This window comes from Vombatus ursinus, unplaced genomic scaffold, assembly GCF_900497805.2.
Source record: "Vombatus ursinus unplaced genomic scaffold, bare-nosed wombat genome assembly UNPS02007612.1, whole genome shotgun sequence".
Taxonomy (NCBI): Eukaryota; Metazoa; Chordata; class Mammalia; order Diprotodontia; family Vombatidae; genus Vombatus; species Vombatus ursinus.
The window spans coordinates 10,919,828-10,940,165 of NW_020947390.1; the positions used below are offsets into that span (position 1 = coordinate 10,919,828).

At 37.2% G+C, this 20,338-nt stretch overlaps 1 protein-coding gene across 1 annotated transcript in view; it reads right to left on the bottom strand.

Moving 5' to 3' along the window:
* KDELC2 (KDEL motif containing 2) overlaps positions 1 to 20,338 on the bottom strand; it is a 55,077-nt gene that overhangs the window by 13,997 nt on the left and 20,742 nt on the right. Inside the window, 5 exon segments of the mRNA XM_027849530.1 lie at positions 847 to 973; positions 975 to 1,036; positions 7,014 to 7,293; positions 10,360 to 10,435; positions 11,052 to 11,249. Of these exon segments, the coding sequence (XP_027705331.1) occupies positions 847 to 973; positions 975 to 1,036; positions 7,014 to 7,293; positions 10,360 to 10,435; positions 11,052 to 11,249 (743 nt within the window).

Here is a 20,338-nt window from a genome sequence, read left to right on the forward strand (position 1 = left end):
GGGCGTTGACCAATTGGAATGTGCTCCACAGAAGAGCCAATAGAATGATAAGGGGCCTGGACACTATGTCATATAAGGACCAATTGAAGGGACTGGGGATGTTTAACCTAGAAAAGATTTATAAGGGAACATGATTGTTGTCTACAAATATTTGAAGGGCTATCAGATGGAAATAGAATTTGACTGGGTTTGCTTAGCCCAAGAGGGAAGAATGAGGATCAAGGGATAGAAGTTCCAGAGAACCATATTTGGGTTTAACGTAAGGGAGAACTTCTGAATAGTTTTTAGATCCATTAGATTGTAAGCTTCTTGAGGGCAAGGACCGTCTCTTGCCTCTCTTTGTATCATAGCACTTAGCACAGCACAGTACCTGGCACATAGTAGGTGCTTAATAAGTGCTTATTGATTGATATAAGAATGGAATGAACTGCTTCAGGAAGGGATGAGTTCCCTGTTACTGCAGTTCTTCAACTGGAGGCTACAGTACTGTTTGTGGCCATGTTAGAGGGCATTTCTGCTTAAACATGGATTGGATTAGATGACCTTTGAAATATAGTCCAACACAGATGTTCTGGGATTCCATTATTGTGTACCTTGGGATAAGGATTTTATATAAAATTGGACAAGACTGTGATCATGTCCATTGATACACAGAACAGCCCTAGTTATTATTCTTTGGTTATTTCTATGGGGACATTATTCAGAAAATAACTTCTCTTGTTTTTATTCTATCGATTTTGTAATTTGATGGCTTATGTGTGATAGAAACTATTACATAGCTTAATCAAACAATAACATAGATTAATTTTTCATTGCTTAGAGAAATTCAGGTTTTGCTTGACCTACCTTAGCCCATTGATTCTCTAATAAATCACTAAGATTTCTGTGAACTGGAACGTAATGTTTTCATGGTTTTAGCTTTGTGTAGAAGTGCTCATAGTATGGAGAGTCCTGCTTTAGAACCAGACTCGTACACCATTAGATATGGGTATCTATAAGCAGCTACCATATCATCCACATTCGCTTGATATTTGTACTAGAAATATTAAAAAAAACCCAGAGTTTTAATTGTCATTCCCTTTATATTCCACCTTTTTGCTACTGCTTTCATATTGAAAGTAAAACCAAAACCAAAACCTTACAAATCATCTTAACTTCGTTTTTCTTTCATAAGGTCATAGCTCAAAGCAAGAGGTGGTCATCTAGTCCAAAACACTGGTTTTCCAGATAAAAAAAGTAAAGCCTAGAGAGATGAAATGACCAGGCCAAGGTCACAAGGAAAAGGTGGTATGTAAAACCAGGTAGGTCCCTTAACTTCAAAGTCCATCATTCTTTCCACGGCACCAGGCTGATTCTCTTTTGTTCTCTTTGTATCAGATATTGTGAGGTATCCTTTAAATGGAGGGGGGGTAGGTTGAGGAGAGGTCTGCAAAATTGGATAGGGAAAAAAAATTTTCTTTATTTTCATTAGTCTCTAACTGAAATTTAGCATTTCCTTCCATTTTAATTGTTTCTTTTTAAAACCACATTATTCTCAGAAGGGGTCCATAGGCTTCATCAGACTGCCAAATAGTTCCATGACAATTGGATCCGATTCAATCCAGTAAACATTTATTAAACTCTTTCTATGTCCCAGATAAGGAGGCAACTAGGTGGCTCAGTGGATAGAGTGCTGGGCCTGAGTTCAAATCCTACCGCAGACACTGGCTGCGTGACCCTGGACAAGTCATTTAATCTCTCTTTGCCTTAATCCACTGAAGAAGGTAATGGCAAACCACTCCAGTATCTTTGCCAAGAAAACCTCACGGACAGCATTGGCGTCCTTGTCCACAGGATCATGAAGAGCCTGACAGGACTGAACAACAACAACAGGTACCAGGCACTGTGCTAAGCCCCACGGAGACAGTTAATAACAAGAAAGTCCTTGCCCTCAGGAGCTTATTGTCTAATTGGAGAAGACAACACACAAAAAGAGGCAGAAAAGCTGGGGTGGAGGAGGGAGGGAAGGAGAGGGGGTACTCAGGATGTGGGCATCTTGTTCTTGTAGTTGAAACCAGGCAGCACAGATGCAAAGTGGAGTGAGCTTAGAGTCCAGTTTCTGCCCTCTCTAAACAGGGGATTGGAAGGAATTTGGTACTCAGCCCTCCAAACAGAGGGGAGAGGAAGTTGTCAAAAAGAGAAATGACCCAAAAAAGCTTTTACAAAGTGCTGCTTTAAGTGGTCGTTTTTCAGAAATTATGAACTGACTGAACAGCATAGTATAGTGAAAAAAGTCTTAGACTTAGTGTCAGGAGACCTGGATTTGATACCTGTCTCTCTGCAATTTACTAGCTATGATAACAGGGGCAAATCACTTAATTTCTCTTCTATCTCTTCATATATAAAATGGGAATATAATATTAATATGACACTACCTCATGAGGCTGTTGTGAAGAAAGAACTTTACAAATCTCATATGTGTGTGTGTTTTTGTTTTTTTGTTTTTGCTGGGCAATGGGGTTAAGTGACTTGCCCATGGTCACACAGCTAGTAAGTGTTATGTGTCTGAGGTCAGATTTGAACTCAGGTCCTCCTGATTTCAGGGCTGGTGCTCTATCCAGTTTGCAACCTAGTTGCCCCTTAAATCTCATGTGAATGTATTATCATTGTTATTTGTATTATTTCATAGGAAGTATTATAAGTATTAGGTAAAAAGTTTTTCTAAAAAGCTTCTATTTCAGGCTATTTCCCATGGCAGTTCTTTTCATCGAGAAAAGTGAAGTCTCCATGGCAGTTGGGATATTTTACTGTGGAAGGCCTCACTTCCCTTAGGTGTAAAATAAGATTTTGATTCTTGGATCTGTTTTAGCTCTAAATCTTATAAGTCTAGATAAATATGTCAGCATCATAGGCAAATCATAGGAAATTATTATAGAATCCTAGAACTAGAAAGGAAACTCAGAGAGCATCTTTTCCAATACTTTTTCTTGTGGATGAATCCCCCGAACAATGTAATAGCTAGAATTTATGTAGCATTTTAAAGTTTGCAAAGCACTTGACATGTGTGATGTCATTTGATTCCCACAGTAATCCTGTGAGGGTTTTGTTTTGTGGTTTTGACATTTTACAATGAGGAAATTGAAGTCAAAAAAGGTTAAGTGACTCACCCAAAGTCTCTCAGCTAGTGTCTGGGGGCAGTAACGGAAGAGCTCTGGTCTTCAGAACTCCAGGCCCAGCACTCTATCCACTGGACATCTAACTGCCAACAAGTGATCTGTAGCCTGTCAAAAAATCTCTAGTGATGGAGAACTCGTTGCCTCATAAGACAATCCATTTCATTTTGAGATAGCTATAATTATTAGAAAGTAAATAGAAATCTGCCTCCCCCCTGCCCTTCGCAACCTTCACTTATCAATCTCAGTTCTCTCCTTTGGTACCCATAAGAGTAAGTCCAATCCTTCTTTTACCTATTTCCTCACCTCCCCACCTTGATTTTATTGCTGCTTCAAAATCTGAGGACTACAACTCTAGAAATGTACTGTCATTTCTCCATACTTCAATACTCATAGTCAAGACTTCAAGACTAGTTCTTCACCTACTAGTGACAAATAGTTTTCTAACAAGCCAAGTTCTTTGCCTGTTTATTTTCTAAGCAAATAATATATGTCAGAACTAGGCTCAAATATAAGGACAGGGATTCTTTATGTTAGAAAGATTTGGGCTCAGATACTTACTAGCTGTGTGACCCTGGGCAGGTCACTTAACCCTGGTTGCCTTCAAAAAAAGAAAGAAAGATTTGGTAGCCTACTTTTTTTTATAATAATAATACTTTACATTTTTATGTGTTTTTACTTTGGCAATGCATTTTCTCATTTGTCACTTCAGTTGATCTTGACAAGTCTATAAAGTAAGTAGGGCAGGTGTTATTGGGCTTATATTTATAGATAAGGAAACCAAGGCACAAGGAAGTTAGGTGATTTGCCTAAAGTCACATAACTAGTGGTCCTGAGCATAGTTACTTGGTTGTCTTTCTAAAGAAAATCAGATCCATGAGGATGGCATCAATCATACCTTAAAAAGTCAAAGAAATCCACCAGCTGAACTTTTCCCAGCTCTTTTTCCTTTTCTTGGAAAAAGAAATATTCAGTATTTCTTGCATTGAGTAGTTCTGGATTTTCCCTGGACAACTGCACTAATTGAAAACATCCATCTCTGCTGTCTCTGCCTGTGAAAAAAGCCTTTTCTATTTTATTGTTCCAGACAGGACCTGGATGGTTTGGAAGGTGAAGAAAGGAGAATAGAATAGTCAAAAATATTCAGTGAAATGGCTCTTATTTCTTCATAAGTGATACAGTCTTAAATTTTTTCACTGTCATCTAAAGGATGAAATATTTTTCTTATCAGCTCATCTCCTAAAGTTGACAGTACCTCAAGAATATTAGATCCAGTCTATTTGCCATTGATACTTTCAAAGTAAAAAATCACAGTTAAAAAAATAAGTAATCTCTTTATTCATACTTAAAGGACTAATGATCCAGAAAAACATTTAAAAAAATTTTTTTAAATGTTTAATTTCACATTTTTTTGTAGTAGTGAACACTTTGGAAACCAAGTATTTTGCAAACTCTTTGCTGAATGGCAATCTATAGCAATTAAGCTGATAGCCTAGGCCCCAGATTACAGGCAGGAGGTGATTAAGTCAATGAATCTACACAATAATAATAGTAACAATAATAACAATAATATCTGACATTTATAGTGCATTTTGAGGTTTGCAAAGCTTTTTATATAAATTCGATAATTTGAACCCCATCACAACTCTATGAAGTAGATGCCATTTGCATGATCATCTCCATTTGACAGGTGAAGAAGCAGGTTCAGAGAGGTTAATTGACTTGTCTATGGTGACACAGTACTTAAGTGTCAGAGATGGGATTTGAAGCCAGGTCCTTCTGTCTCCAAATCCAGCACTCTGTCCACTAGACCATGGTAAATCTCTTCTTTAGGATATTCCCTCTTCCGTTCCTCAAAATTAAACATGTCTTACATTCTCAGGTGATTCTGAATTAATCAGAGAGGATAAGATGACACAAAGATCATGAATCTTTAATTTTTTGATTACCAGAATCTTGAGCAAACCACTTTTGAATTTAGAAGTCATTTTTCTAACCTTTGGTTTAACTGAAAATGTTTGTACGTCAGAGATTTATCAACAAGTTTCCCTCCACTTCCCCCATGCAACTATAAATATTTTAGCCACAGCAACTCTCAAAAACCCTTTAAGTTATAGAGGAGTTGAAATCTGTAGCAGTGGAAGGTATTGCAAATAGAATGAACTACAAGCCATTGAAATATTGGTGGCTTAAGTTTGTGTACTCACACAGAATATGTTCTCCCCACTTCCCTTTTCCTGAAGAATAAATTCTAATTTACCTATATTTCCTTAAATAGAGAGATCATCATTAGGAACCCCTTTCAGTATATCAAATATTGAAATACAAAATGTAGGAACAACAAAAAAAATGTCATTGCTTTTATTGCAGATTTGCTATATCTCTTTCTATTCCCTGCTACTGCTACCAAATGAGAAGCAGGCAGGTTTATCTCTCTCTCTCTTTCTCTCTCTCTCTCTCTCTCTCTCTCTCTCTGTTTGTCTCTCTCTCTCTTTCTCAGACTGATTTGAAAAAAGCCTCTGGATTCACATACTAAAGATTACAAACAAAAACAAACAAAAGGAGACTTGTAGTTATTACAAGATAGCATCTTCCTTCTCATGGAACTAGACCAAATCAAAGGATTTACTTTTCTCACTCTGAATAAATAAAGTAAAAGAAAGGATGGATTCCAAAAGAATAAATAAAACTAGACTCATTAAAGGGAAAAGTTTTTTAGAAAGCATCAAAGTTATATGCTCTATTTGTATCACACACTTTATGCTTTACAAAACATGTGATTCAAGTCACACAAAACTTACTTAAAATGTAAGCTCCTTGAGAGTAGAGATTGTATATTTTTTCATTCTTATATTCCAAGCACCAACCACAATGCCTAGCAAATATTAGACACTTAATAAATATTTGTTGTTTGACTGATTGGTGAAACTATTTGTATCTCTTAGAGATAGAACTCAAAGTTAATTCTTTGCCCAGTTTGCATTTTTATTCAGAATATTTACAGATTGATTGAGTCAAAGACAACTTTAGGTGTTTCTGGGAGCCAGATATTAACATTAAAATCCACACATCTTTAATTCTAGGACTAACATTTATTTTTTTTTAAACACTCTGGTAATTACACTCACTAGCTGTGTGACCTTGGGCAAGTCACTTAACCCCAACTGCCTCACCAAAAAGTGAAAAAAAAAATACTCTGGTGCTTAAGAGAGATAATTCTTCTAATCTTTTGTTAAAATATAGATACATTTTTTTTTGCCTCACATATATGTATAAATTCCCTCTAAAAATGTCCACCTCAACTTCTACGTACAAGCCTTTGCCAGTAGAATGAATTCAAATTTACTTGTATTTCCCTGGATAGAGAGGGTCTCAGAAGAGAGTAAGTGAAATGCTGAGGCACAGCCTGTAAAGGAATTGGGGCAGGGTCAAACCTGGCATAGTGTAACACATGTTTTCTTCTCAGGAAGAAAGTTTGGTGGCCAGTGTTAGTTAGGAATGCAAGTCCTTTTAGAGCAAAGATTGTTTTTCACTTTTATCTTTTTATCCCTAACTCCTGGCACAATGATATGCACATAAATGCTTAAAAGTGCTTGTTGAATTGAATTGACTGGGAATAAGGAGATAATTGGGTTCATATCTTATCCACGACATTGACTAGCTCTGTGATACTAAAAAGGTCACTTTTCTCTTCTAAGCTTCAGTTTCCTCGTCTGTAAAATTAGAGATGATGATAGCTGCTCTTCCTAACACTATTATTATGAGGAAAGTACTCTGTGAAGCTTAATGCGCTTATGTGTTGTGTTGTATGTCCATTTAAAAATAAAACGAACCATAATTGTTCTTAGAAATAATTGATACCTTTCTTGCTAGTGACAGCAACATTTCATCTGACAACATTTTGAACTCGGTGTCCTTCACTGTAGACTGTTGGTACTCATGCTTATTGAAAACAGTGTAGTGAACAATCTCGTCACCAAACCTTGCCGGGACTTCATTTAGTATCTACTGAAGATCAATGCTAGGAAAGGAAGCAAAGTCCTTTGCACTTCGAGTCTCCTTGATTGGACATGAAAAAGTTTTCTGCCAGGTCTGAGGATTCTCTTCCCGGCATTCACAGTACTTAACGATAACACCGGTTCTAAGGGAGACAAGGCTCTTTCTTGTACACAAAATATTATAACCTTTCTTTTGTTCTCACTTGTATTTAAGATAATTTCTTGCAGAACATTAGGAATCTCTAGGCAATGCCAATCTTTAGGTAAATTGTTAAGCAGCAGAACCCCCTAGAGCCCTCAGCTTCCCTGCCCCCTTTTTTTATCTGCTCCAATCCCTCACTGCTACCCCTCAGGAAGCAGCATAGCTCATAGTCTCTCAGGACCACCAACCCTCTCAAAACCTAATCTTAGGTACAGCTCTCATAAACAGCTCTCATATTCCTTAGTATTCACACTAAGGAATAAGTGCTCAAAGGGTTACCTTTTCAAGAGTTTATTTGCATTTTAAGAGGTAAGAAAGGAATGAATCTCTAATATTGTGAGTATCAAATGGAGGTAGAGAAAGAATTTGGCAGGTGCATATGAAAGGAGGAAGCCTCCTCAGATCATACCAGTGTGTAAAATGGTCATCTATTTTTAAAGGATTCCCGATTTTCAGGCACTCTGAGGCATTCTAGATAGTTATGAAGTCTATGATCATGAATACACAATTAACCTTTACCAACTCAGTAGCTGGTATGCACTGGCCCACCAGGAAAGTTCATATACTCTTTGTCTCTCTCTCCCCAGGCTCATATTCCAACTGATTACCACTTGTCTATTCCAAAATTCAATACTGACAGTTTTCTCCCTGTGAAGAAACTCAAGGACTACCACAGAACAAACTCTATCTGGGCGAGTTGTCCAGAATGACCTTGCCTATTGACCCTTAGGTTTGATGTCTCCTATGCAGCTTTAACTATAAGTTCTCTTTAGAGCTTTCCTGAGCTGAGCTTTGTTCCTTCTTTTTTGTCTTATCACAGATGGATGAGGCGCCAATTCAAAATTTCTGCCTCTTAGTTTCCCTGACTTCCTTTAAGATCTCCTACTCCAGGAAGGCTTTCCCCAGCTGCTAATGCCCTCTCTTCTCAGACTTTTTCATCTACTCTGCATCATATCTTATTTATACATAGTTGTTCACAAGTTGTCCCTAAGTTAGAATGTGAGCTCCTGGAGGACAAAAACCATGTTTTTGCCTTTTTCTGTATCTCCAGGGCTTTTCATAGTGCCTGGCCTATATTAGATGTTTCTTAAATGCTTGTTGACTCGACTTCCCCAATCCCTGACATGTCTAGGAAAGGTAATAGTCTGACTTAAATTTCAGGTGCTCTAGGTCATAAGTTCCTTTAATGCAGTGGCTATACCTACCCAAAGTATATAATCACACCTTATACTACATTATTGAGCTAACACAGTATATATTCTGAGAGGCACCATGTTGAAGTGATTTTTAGATTTGATATCTGGAATTCCTTGGTTCAAATCTTGGCTCTGATACTTTTTTTTTTTAGGCAATTGGGGTTAAGTGACTTGCTCAGGGTCACACAGCTAGTAAGTGTCAAGTGTTTGGTCTGAGGCCGGATTTGAACTCAGGTCCTCCTGACTTCAGGGCTGGTGTTCTATCCACTGCGCCACCTAGCTGCCCCTCTCTGATATTTTCTATTGATGTGATATTAAGGAAGTCATTCTTCTTCTCTGGACCTCAGTTTCTTCGTCTTGAAAAGGGGATGGTAATACTTATACTACCTACCTCACAAAGTTTTATGTAGAAGGCAGATTATGCCTTTTGAAGGCCTATGTAAATATGAATTATTAGCCAGGTATGATGATGATGACCTCTCTTGCTCTGGTTTTGCTATGTAATCCTAGGCCCACACTTTAAAAGTCTCACATATTAATAGTAACATTTTATAACACTTTAATATTTGTAAATGACTTTACATATATTCCAATTTGATGATCACAACAACCCCAGTGAAGTTAGTGCTATTATTATCTTCATTTTACAGATAAAGAAACAAATGCTGAAAGAGATCAAGGGACTTGCCTAAGGTAGGTTTCAGACTCAGGTCCTCCTGATTTGAAGTCCAGCACTCCATCCACATACCACCTTGCTGTTCCATGTGATTAAGTCATATTCAAAGGTACCTGTGAAGGCACACATTGAAGGTATTACTGCCACATCGGTTGACCACATGGGAGAGGGTGTAACATGGCACATGGCAAAACTCAGGTCATAAAAATGACTTGCTTTTATTTCAGAACACTTTATTGTTTCAGAACACTTTGTATACATGATCACATTAGACCTTCCCAACAGCCTTGTGAAAAAGGTAGGACAGATGTTAGAAACCAAGGTTTAGAGGGGTTTAAGTGATTTGCCCAGCCATTACATAGGTGATATATGTCAGAGACAGGACTTGAACCCAGGTCTTCCTGACTTCAAGTACCTTACACTATCTACTACAGGAACTAATGAGTATCAAAGGCAAAAACTCCTTCCGACTTAAAATCCAGTATTTCTTTCATAGGTTTATAATAGCAGGCTGTGTAGTTCTAGATTGACAGTGTCCCTACTAACTTCTGGAATTGACTTTACACTGGAGTATTGATATACAATATTTCTAAAAAGAGTCTACATTTTCTTAGACCCTCCCACCATCAGTTTTAGGCCCCTTCTGCTGACTGAGTCCCATTCTCTACACCCCTGTTCCTAAGTGGCCTATGGGCCTAGCTCCTCGGCTAGTGTCCATAGGTACTAGTGAGCATTCATCTTTTCTAACCCAGAGCTAGGCCCATCATGCTGGCCATCTTCATGCTTCTGTGCTTCTTGTTCCAACCTCTATCTGGAGTTCTAGCTCCAACCTAGGGACCCTGGGCTTCTGATTGGTGGATAATTGCTTTCTCTAGCTCCAACCACACTACTCAGCCAGCCATCTCCATGCCATGTCATTGCATCCATACTGTTTCCCCTACCCCCTTTCCAGTTATATCTCTGAGAACAGTAATCACATCAATGCAACCATTACTTGAAAGGATGTCAGTAAGTCAGTTAATTGACAAACACTTATTAAGTGCTTACTATACACCAAGCAAGGAAAAAAAGTTCTTGCTCTCAAGGAGCATACATTCTAATGGGAAGATAAACATGAACATAACTAGGTACATACAAGATATAAAGAGTGTAGATCAGAGGTGATCTTGGAAGGGAAGGTCCTAGCATGTGGAGGGACAGGGAAAAGCCTCCTACAAAAGGAGAGATTTGAGCTGAATCTTGAAGGAAGCTAGGGAAACTAAGAAGGGGAGGTGAGAAAGGAGAGAATATACCAGGAATGAGGGACAGCCAGTTGCCCTATGATTCCAATCACCATCTCAGTGATTTCCCTGAACAGAATTCCTTTCAGGTTACTTCCCCCCACATATATATTGTTTTCCCCTTTCAGAATGTCTTGCTTGTTTGTATTTGTATCTCTAACACTTAGCAAACAGTATTTGACAGATAGGTATTTGAGGCAGCTAGGTGGCTCAGTGGATAGAATGCTGGTCTAGGAGTCAGGAAGATCTGAGTTCAAATGTGACCTCAGATACTTACTAGCTATGTCACCTTGGGCAAGTCACTTGACCTCTGTTTACCTTGATCCCCTGGAGAAGGGAAATGGCAAACCCCTCCAGTATCTTTACCAAGAAAAATCTTACGAACAGTATGTTCCATGGGGTCATGAAGAATGAGACACGACTGAATCAACTGAACAACAATAAAAATTGACATAGGAGGCACTTAACAAATGACTTTTCCTTCATTCGTTCATATTTGAGTTTCTGCTTTTACCATACAGGATTCTAGATCACCAAAGTCTCTTACGTTTCAAAATGTGTAGAGAGTGAGCCACATGCTCTTCACCATAAAACACATTTATCTTTAGCCTGTCTTTGACACTCTCATACATCTGGTGCCTTATCAGGAATGAGCTCTCCTTTCTGTCCAAAGAGTTAGGGATATGAATGTGGAATAACTCTTGGAGTAAAAGTGGTCTGATTCCAACCTTGAATGGTAATTGTTCTGGAAGAAGAAAATGCAAAAAACTGTCCTGACTGGGTAGGTATATATTATGGTCACATGGTTAATTTAATTACACTCCTACTAGACACAGGTGGAACTAACAGGTACCTTTCTTTTTTTCTGGAGCATCCGAGACCAGTCACAAAAAAGAAGAAAGGAAGAAATTGCCGTGTGAATTGCATAGAGCCGAAGTTTTAGAAATAGGAGTGAGAGGGACAATGTGGTGAAATTGAAAGCATGCTGGACCTGGAGTCAGGAAGAGTTTGAATACTGCCTTAGAAGCTGACTAGCTGTATATCCCTGGGCAAATCATTTCACTTATATGAATCTCAGTTTCCTCATTTGTATAATGAGGATAATAATACCCATATCACCAACTTCACAGGGCTTGTGTGAAGGTCAAGTGAGATAATGAAAGTAAAACTGTTTACAAACTTTAAAGAGATATATGAATGTTGTTTTTATTCATTTATTTCAGTTGTGTCTGACTCTACATGACCCCATGGACCATACTGTTCATCGGCTTTTCTTGGCAAAGATACTGGAATAGTTTGCCATTTCCTTCTCCAGTTCATTTTACAGATGAGGAAACTGAGGCAAGCAGGGTTAAGTGACTTGCCCAGAGTCACACAGCTAGTAATTATCTGAGGCTGGATTCAAACTCAGGTCTTCCTGACTCCAGGTGTGGTGCTTTATCTAGTGTGGCTTTATCTAGTGTGCTACCTAACTGCCCATATATGAATGTTAGCTATAATTATTATTATTATTAGGACCCTAGAAAGAGGTCTATCTAGTTTCTCCTCCTTATCCCTTAGAAAAGATGAAAATAAAGCCATCTACTTATAAAAACAGTAAGATTTCATAGACTTCCTCCATAACATATTCTAACATTAAACCACTGTCAGTCATTTTTCTCTGATTAGCCCAAGTAAAAAGGAATAGTTTATTTCTACCAGCACAGAACCTAAGCAGCTTTTCTTCTCTTATCCTCTCTTCATTTGATATCTTCTGCTTGTCTTTCTCCCACATTCTGTCTGTTTACTTTTTTCTACCCACTCTTCTCTTTCCTCAACCCCTCCTTCCTTGTCTCCCCTCCATCCCTTAAATAGTTATGATATGGAATTGAAGCATGTTTTAAAATATGTATTGTATTTATTGAATCTTCTGCCAAAGTCATTCTTGGATGGCCCTAGATTGTGACAGCTGAATATTAACTCTGGTAGGCCCTACTAATATGGAAGGTGGCTAAGTTCTGGTTGACAATTCAGTTCATCATTGTGATAGGTATTGGTCTGAGCATCACCAGGTGATGAAATTTCTGGCCACAGCAACTCATAAAACTAGATGGAATGACTATGATATGTATATGTCAAAAATTATTTGAACAAGTTGCAGATGACTATTCAATAAAGCTTTATATTCCCCATTCTTAATTTTAAAAAATCAAGTGAGTTTAACCTTTCATAGGATTTAGAGCCTCAGAAATAATCTCCAATCTCCTCATTTTAGAGATGAGGAAACTGAGGCCAAGAGAGGTTAAGTGATTTGCTCAAAGTTATACAGGAAGTAGTGTCAGAGTTGGGATCCAAACCCATGTCCTGGGACTCCAAATTCAGTATCCTTTCCACTGCACCATACTACCTTGCTTTTATGTTTCTCCCAACTAGATAATATTTGTAATATGCTTAGCACAGTGCTTGATATATAGTTGGTGATTAATAAGTGCTTATTACTTCATCTTTCTCTTTTATCCCTCTTCTCCCCCTTTCACTGTCAGAAAATTAAATAGCTCTCTTGTGATCCTCAACTGACTTTGTCTGTGGTTCAGTGGATTTTGACAGGAAAAAAAATTATCTATCTCTACAATGCTATAATATAGCATTTATATATCCTGTTAAAAATATGTGGCCTGGATTCTCAGTTTTTCAGATTTTCATACCAAAAACCCTACTCAACTGTGAAAGAACTCAGCTAGAGTAAATGAACTTTAATAACTGCCTAAAGAACAAAAAGGGACAAATAATTAGATAGTGAAAAGTACATGTAAAAATAATATAATATGAAGTGTTTAAGCCCGCTGGAGATTTACTTGAAATTCTTAAAGGAAAGACAAAAGTTTGCTTTTTTTGGTATTTACTACTTACCTTAAGGAAGTATCACTTGAGGATCATACCTCAAAGTATATATAGAGAAACTTAATTGAACCACTGAAAATACATATTATGAAATACTCGGAGTTTTCCTACAAATCTTTCCTATGTAAGTCACTTCTGGCATGAAATTGAATCTACAACCAGCACAAAGTAATCAGATCATGTGATGAAAGAAGCATAAGCAATTTTAACCTCATCAAAGAGAAAATGAATAGTATAGTTTCAATTTGCTGCAAATTGAAGGAATGTGAATTCTAATCAGCCTTGTGGGTTAATATCATGGAACAGAATTGGATTTGAGATAGTGCATTTTATATTTCATGTATCTAAAATTGCTTTAAAAAATGAATAATGCAGTGACTGTGTAGACAAATAAGGTAACATTCAGGTTAGTACTAATACACATAGTAATGTTTTGGGCCATTTAAATAAAAAAACTTGAAAACCTTTCATTTGAAAAATAAATTATAAGCATAGAATTTAAAATGTTTATAGAATTCAATGCTAGAGATATGGAAGGCCCACAATAGACGTTTTATTTTACCTTAATATATTTTAGTAACAAACTTACAGCAATAGTACAGAAGACAGACATTAAAAGCTTAGACTTGCCTGTAGGACAACACAGATAGAAAAGCATAGTGATTGGGTGGAATCTACCATGTTAAAAAGAATTGAAAACACTAATTACCACCAATAAGAAATTTTCTTGTTTAAAAAAATCCAAATGTCCAGAAAATTTAACATATTTGTTTATAATTTTTATAAAGTTGAATCATTGAAACTTATTCATGGAAATATTTTTGGCTATATTAATATTTTATATCCTATAAACTTGAATATTTATATTCAAAATTCACTCACAAATGAAGTGGGAAAATTGACAATACCTAATTTTGCCAGTTTTTTCCATTCACAATCATGTATGTCCATATTTTTAATGTTGCTGTTTTTTGTGCTATTCCTTCAAGTTTGCTATTAAAATACATTAAACTAAAATTATGTCTATTCTGGGCCTTCCCTGTCTCTAGCACTTAGGCACCTTTTGGCCCCATGAGGAAAATTATAGAATGTTCAGAACTACCAATAACAGGAAGAAGAGATTATTTTTTGTTTTGAAAATGACAAGTACTTCCCATCATAGTGGAATTTAAGTATATTCTCCATGTATGATGCTTAGTGGATATCCTTTGGCTTGATTGTGACATTGGCATAGGTAATATATAGGTTGGTGTCCTCAAATAGGAGGCTAACCAGATAGGCTTCTCTTGCCTACTGCAAAACACCAAATGCTGCACACTGGAAGTGCAGATCTGTTTTGAAGTCATGAGTAATCTCAGGCCTCAGGTACTGGGCTTACCAATCAGTTCAGTGGACTTGTGATAAATGTCTGATTTCATGGAGAGCCATGATATCAATGTAGCCTATTGCAGTGGGATTTCTTGACTCTTTCAGCAGAGGGTCACATTCTTTCTGCTTTTTTTATGACTTTTTTTAGTGAGCTGATCCTAGGGTGCTTTACTACCCATAGAATTGTAGTCAGTTTGCTTGGTGTAAAGAATGTTCCTGAAAACTTCTCCTTATATACTTTGCTTCTCTTTTGACTTGGGCTCAGAGAGCGAGAGTTAGTAGACTTTCATTCTAATTATGTAGGACTGCTTAGCAGTGACCACTGTATTTATTATGCACTGGCCTTCTCCTCCCCCAGAAGACCAGGGGGAAAGATTCTCACAATTCCATGTTTGTTAGGCAGTTTCTAAGGGTCACCATTATTGCTGCTTCCTCAAGTTGAAAATGGGTTAAAAGTGAAAATATTTGATTATCTTCTGATCAGACAGAACAGGTCCTTGACCATAAGGATTTTTAAAGAATTTCATTTTTTTATTCTTAACTTAATAATAATCAACCAACATTTCAAGAACAGGAAAGAGGATAGTGTAAGAGATCATCTTATGTATAAGGAATTGTAAATGGTTATGTACAGTTCTCTCTCTCCCTCTCTCTCTCTCTCTTTCTCCCTCTCTTTCTCTCTCTGTCTCATTCTCTCTTTTTCTTTCTCTCTTTCTCTCTCCAAATATATATGATTTCAGAATCTCCTGGAAAAACTTACATGAACTGATGCAATGTGAAGTGAGCAGACCTGAGGAGACATTGTACACAGTAACAGCAGTATTGTACAGTGATCAACTGTGAATGGCTTAGCTATTCTCAGCAATACAATGATTCAAGATAAGTCCAAGGGACTATGATTAAAAAATGCTGTCTACCTCCACAGAAAGAATTGATGGAATCTGAATGTAGATCAAAGCATACTATTTTTTCATTTTCTTTATTTTTTGTGTTATTTTGTTTTTGGTCTGTATCTTCTTTCACAATATGACTGATATAGAAATATGTTTTGCATGATTGCACGTGTATAATATATATCAATTTGCTTCCCATATTAGGGAGGGGGGAGGAGATGGAGAAAGGGAGAGAACTTGGAACTCAAAATAAAAAAAAATGTTCAAAATTATTTATACATGTAAATGAGAAAAATAAAATATTATTCAAAAATAAAAAAGAAATATATCTATTTAATATAATTGATGTTCAAATTTTTTTCAGGTCTATCACTAACCTATCACTCACCTTCTCATTTGCCCACCTTGGCCCCAGAGTAGAAGGCTTCACTTTGTAACATATGTATAATCAGCAAAACAAACTGAACATAGCTAGATACACTGGCCCCGTCTGAGAATTTATGTCTGATTTTCCTCTCAAGAGGTAGGAGATAAATTCTTCTCAAGCGGTAGGAGATAAGTTCCATCATCAATCTTTTGAAGTCTGGACTGGTTACTGATTTTGTCAGAGGTCTAAGGCCCTTGAAAACTGTTATTCTTCAGATTATTATTATGGCCATAATGTAAATTATTCTCCTCATTCTCTTCATTTCACCCTGTATTAGTACATATGAGTTTTCCCATATGTATCAGAGGACTGGCCAACGAGCCCAGCCCTTATGAGCGTGTGTAGAATGCTCAAATTTTGAAGTATGTGTAGACATTCTATAACGGTTCTAGTCTGCAAACAAGTGGTAAAGAAGAGCCTCTTTGGTTTTGTAGCTGGAACTAGAGGGAATATTTAAAAGGCAGTAATTGACCAGAACCTGGTCCTTCTCTTCAGCTGACTTCTTCCTGCCTGATGGCGTTCTGGTGAGAAAAGAGAGACAATGCAATAACAGAAGTTTCATACACTCCCTATCCAAGGCCAACAAATACTCTGTGATTTTTGGCCCCAGTTTTTGGCCCCAGTTTTTGTCCTTTTTTCAATGTGGGTGAAGGAAATTGGAGATAGAGGCCCAGGAGTGGAGCCCAGGCCAAACAGTCCAACTTTGAAGCTCCAAGAAGTAATGTTGGAGACCCAACTCAGTAGTAGCTGAGATGAGGACCCATCCAACATTTATGCCATATTTGGACAGGAACTTGGTGAGACCAACATTGTGTGGAAACTGTGTTAAATATGAGCCCATTTTGCTCGGAGACAGAGGTGGTATAGAAGAGAGAATGCTCCTAGATGTTTGGTGGTGGGGTCGGGGATAGAGAAGATGTTTGTCTTTCTGTTCATGCCATATCTTTGAAGGAAATACCCCTTGATATTAATTGATTAGATGGAACTTGGGTACTATTCACTGGTGGCTAACAGTGGTAGGAAAACATTAGAATGAGAACTGAAGCCAACAGACTTTAGACAAGAGAGGCTCCAGCCCCTCAGGGCTACCCCTAGAGCCCATAAGAAAGATGTAGCCTGACTTGAACTGGAAGAATGTGGTTAGAGCACTTGCTACACATTTTTCAGAATCTATCATATTTACTATTTTTTATGATACAACAAAATTCCATTACATTCATATACCACAATTTGTTCAGCCATTCCCCAAATGATGGACATCTATTTTGTTTCCAATTCTTTCTTACAAGAAAATATCCTGCTAGAAATATTCTTGTATACGTGGGTCCTTCCTCGGCATTGCATAATAGCAGTATTGCTAGGTAAAATTATATGTATAGTTTAGTGAAATTAGGGGTATAGTTCCAAGTTGTTTTTCAGAATGGTTGAATTGGTTCAATTAAAAATACTACATTAATGTACACGTCTTGCCAAAGCCTTTCCAAAAATTGCTATTTTCTTCCTTTATCATCTTTGCCAGTCTTATGGCTGTGAAGTAGAACTTCAGAGTTGTCATTATTAGTGTTTTGAAGCATGTATTTATATGGTTATTTAGCTTTTTAATTTGAGAACTGCTTGATGAAACTCACTTTTTCATTCAAAGTTACTCCTAAATTATTGCCAGAAGAAAACCATAACCTGTAATATCTGGGTATCTTCTGACTATACAAAAATGTTTCTAGACCTAAAAGTCTTATCCCCACTTGTCAAATTATTAACTGAAATAGATATAATAACATACTGGAAGCAAAATTGCTCCAAAATACAGAAATTCCCAAATGGAGATAAAATACTGCAACATGACCCTGTACCATGCTACATGGAATGAAAGAGATTTATTGAAGATATTGAAATAAACATGCTTTAATGGCCTATGAACTCACCTGATTTAAACCCCATTAAAAACTTATGGGCTATTATCAATGTAAGATTTGGAAAAATGAACTGTTTATCAAAGATACATTTAATGTGAAATGGTATAAAAGTGTGGTTTCAGGATGAAGAATATGTGTCAAAGATCTGTGAACTCAATGCCAAATCATGCAAACTAATGATTACAGCAAGAGGACACGTCCTATATTAAATGTTTTTTAAACATGTAAAATATTGTAAGGCTTATTGTACAAGCCCAAGTTAATTTGCATACCACTGTAGCTGACATTCTGGCTGTACAAAGAAAATGGATTCTGATAGGACTTTTTATCAGGAACCAGCTTTTTCTTGTATACTATGATCTAATCAATTTCATTTTTATAATGTTCACCCATGCCTCATCTTGTACTTTTTGACACTCTTTTAGAAAAAAAAATACTTATATAGGGTTGAGGGTTTTGCATAGTCTACAAGCCATTATTAACCCCATTCACTTCTCAAACCTGAGCCATATTTTCTAACATTTTTTTCCTTTGTGTCCACCTTAGCACTGAAATCAACTGAGTATTCAAGCATATGCTGATTTAATTTGGAGGTTCTTGTAAAGTTTGTCATCTGATTTCTCTACCAAATCTTATTTTGCAATAGATACATGCTATGCAAACTGTATTTGTCTTCCTGGTGGCCTTTATATTTATGTACAACATTAATTCTACAAGACAAGATGACCAAATGTTCCATTAAATTATATTCTTTATTGCCTTTGGCTGTACAGTGAAATGAACTCTGCCAACTCCATTGGTTGCCTCTCTTTCCTTAGAGAGAGAACCTTCCTATTTAGCTGCAATTTTGGGAGGAGTTCTAGTTTCTTTTATCATGAAAATATCAATATTGCTGTGATTCAGTTCTTCCAATGACATGTCAATTTACTGGTGGACAAAGTTCTCATATTTAGAATGTCTATAGTTAAGTTAACGTTGGTGGTTAGGTGGTGCAAGGGATAGGGCGCTGGACTTGGAGTCAGGAAAATCTGAGTTCATATCCTGTCTCAGACACTTAGAATCTGTAATATCTTGGGCAAGTTACCTACTGTTTCTCAGCTTCAGTTTCTTCATATTTAAAATGGGGATAATATAATATGAAGTGTTTAAGCCCGCTGGAGATTTACTTGAAATTCTTAAAGGAAAGACAAAAGTTTGCTTTTTTTGGTATTTACTACTTACCTTAAGGAAGTATCACTTGAGGATCATACCTCAAAGTATATATAGAGAAACTTAATTGAACCACTGAAAATACATATTATGAAATACTCGGAGTTTTCCTACAAATCTTTCCTACGTAAGTCACTTCTGGCCACACCTACCTTATAGGATTGTTGTGAGGATCAATAATATAGGTAAAGCACTTTGCAAACCTTAATGTGTCATATAAATATTAGTTGTTATTACTGTTGCTTTTACAAAGGAATATATCCTGGGAAAACATAGCAAAGTACATTTTCCACAACTCTTGGGGGGTACACTTGGTCTCTGGGGAGAATGGTCTCAAACTGAACTCAGTTTCTACATAGCATTCACTCACTGGGTTCACTTTCACATGTAGCTTAGTCTCTGGATGACATTTTATTTCATCTACGGCTGGGTTGGGATCCTCAAGTCATTGATACTGGACTCTACTTCCTGACCTTGTGGTAGCTTGCTAGCCTGGCTTTCTGAAGCTCACAGGATTATAGGCATTTCCAATCTTCTTTACCTAAAGGCAAGAAGGATAACACAGAGACAGAAGCAACAACAGAGTAATGTTTGAGACCAGTTGGTTACCCTCAACCTGGTTTAGCCCATCTGCCAAAATGGTTTTACTGGGCTGTGACTTCCTGACATGTTATAATTTTTTTGAGCCATAGGGGAGAGTTGGGTGAAAGGTAGATGCCGAAGGTTGATAAGCAGTCCTAAAAAGCTCTGAAAATGGTGTATGAGGTATCCAGGAAGAACTGGTACCTCTGGCTTGAGGGCTTGCTGTTGCTGCAAATATTTTCAAATTAATTGGTACTTGGAATGAATTTTTTTCCCCAAATGTAACAATGGATAGGTTGATAGAACAGAGTTGTGTTTTTTTTTTTTTTTGGTCTGTGGTTTATGACAACTCCAGGGGAGTGAGAGCCTGAGACCCCTTACCTACTCAGAGGCCCATAACACCTTTTCCTCCCTCTCCAGTGCCAGCCAATCCAGAAAGAGTCAGGGCGAGCAAGTTAATGTTTACAGATGGTCCCAAATGGCAAGATTTCTGATGTCCCCTGCCTCCCTTTTTTTTTTGCCACTTTATTGCTGTCAACTGAAGAAGTAGAAGAGAGACTCA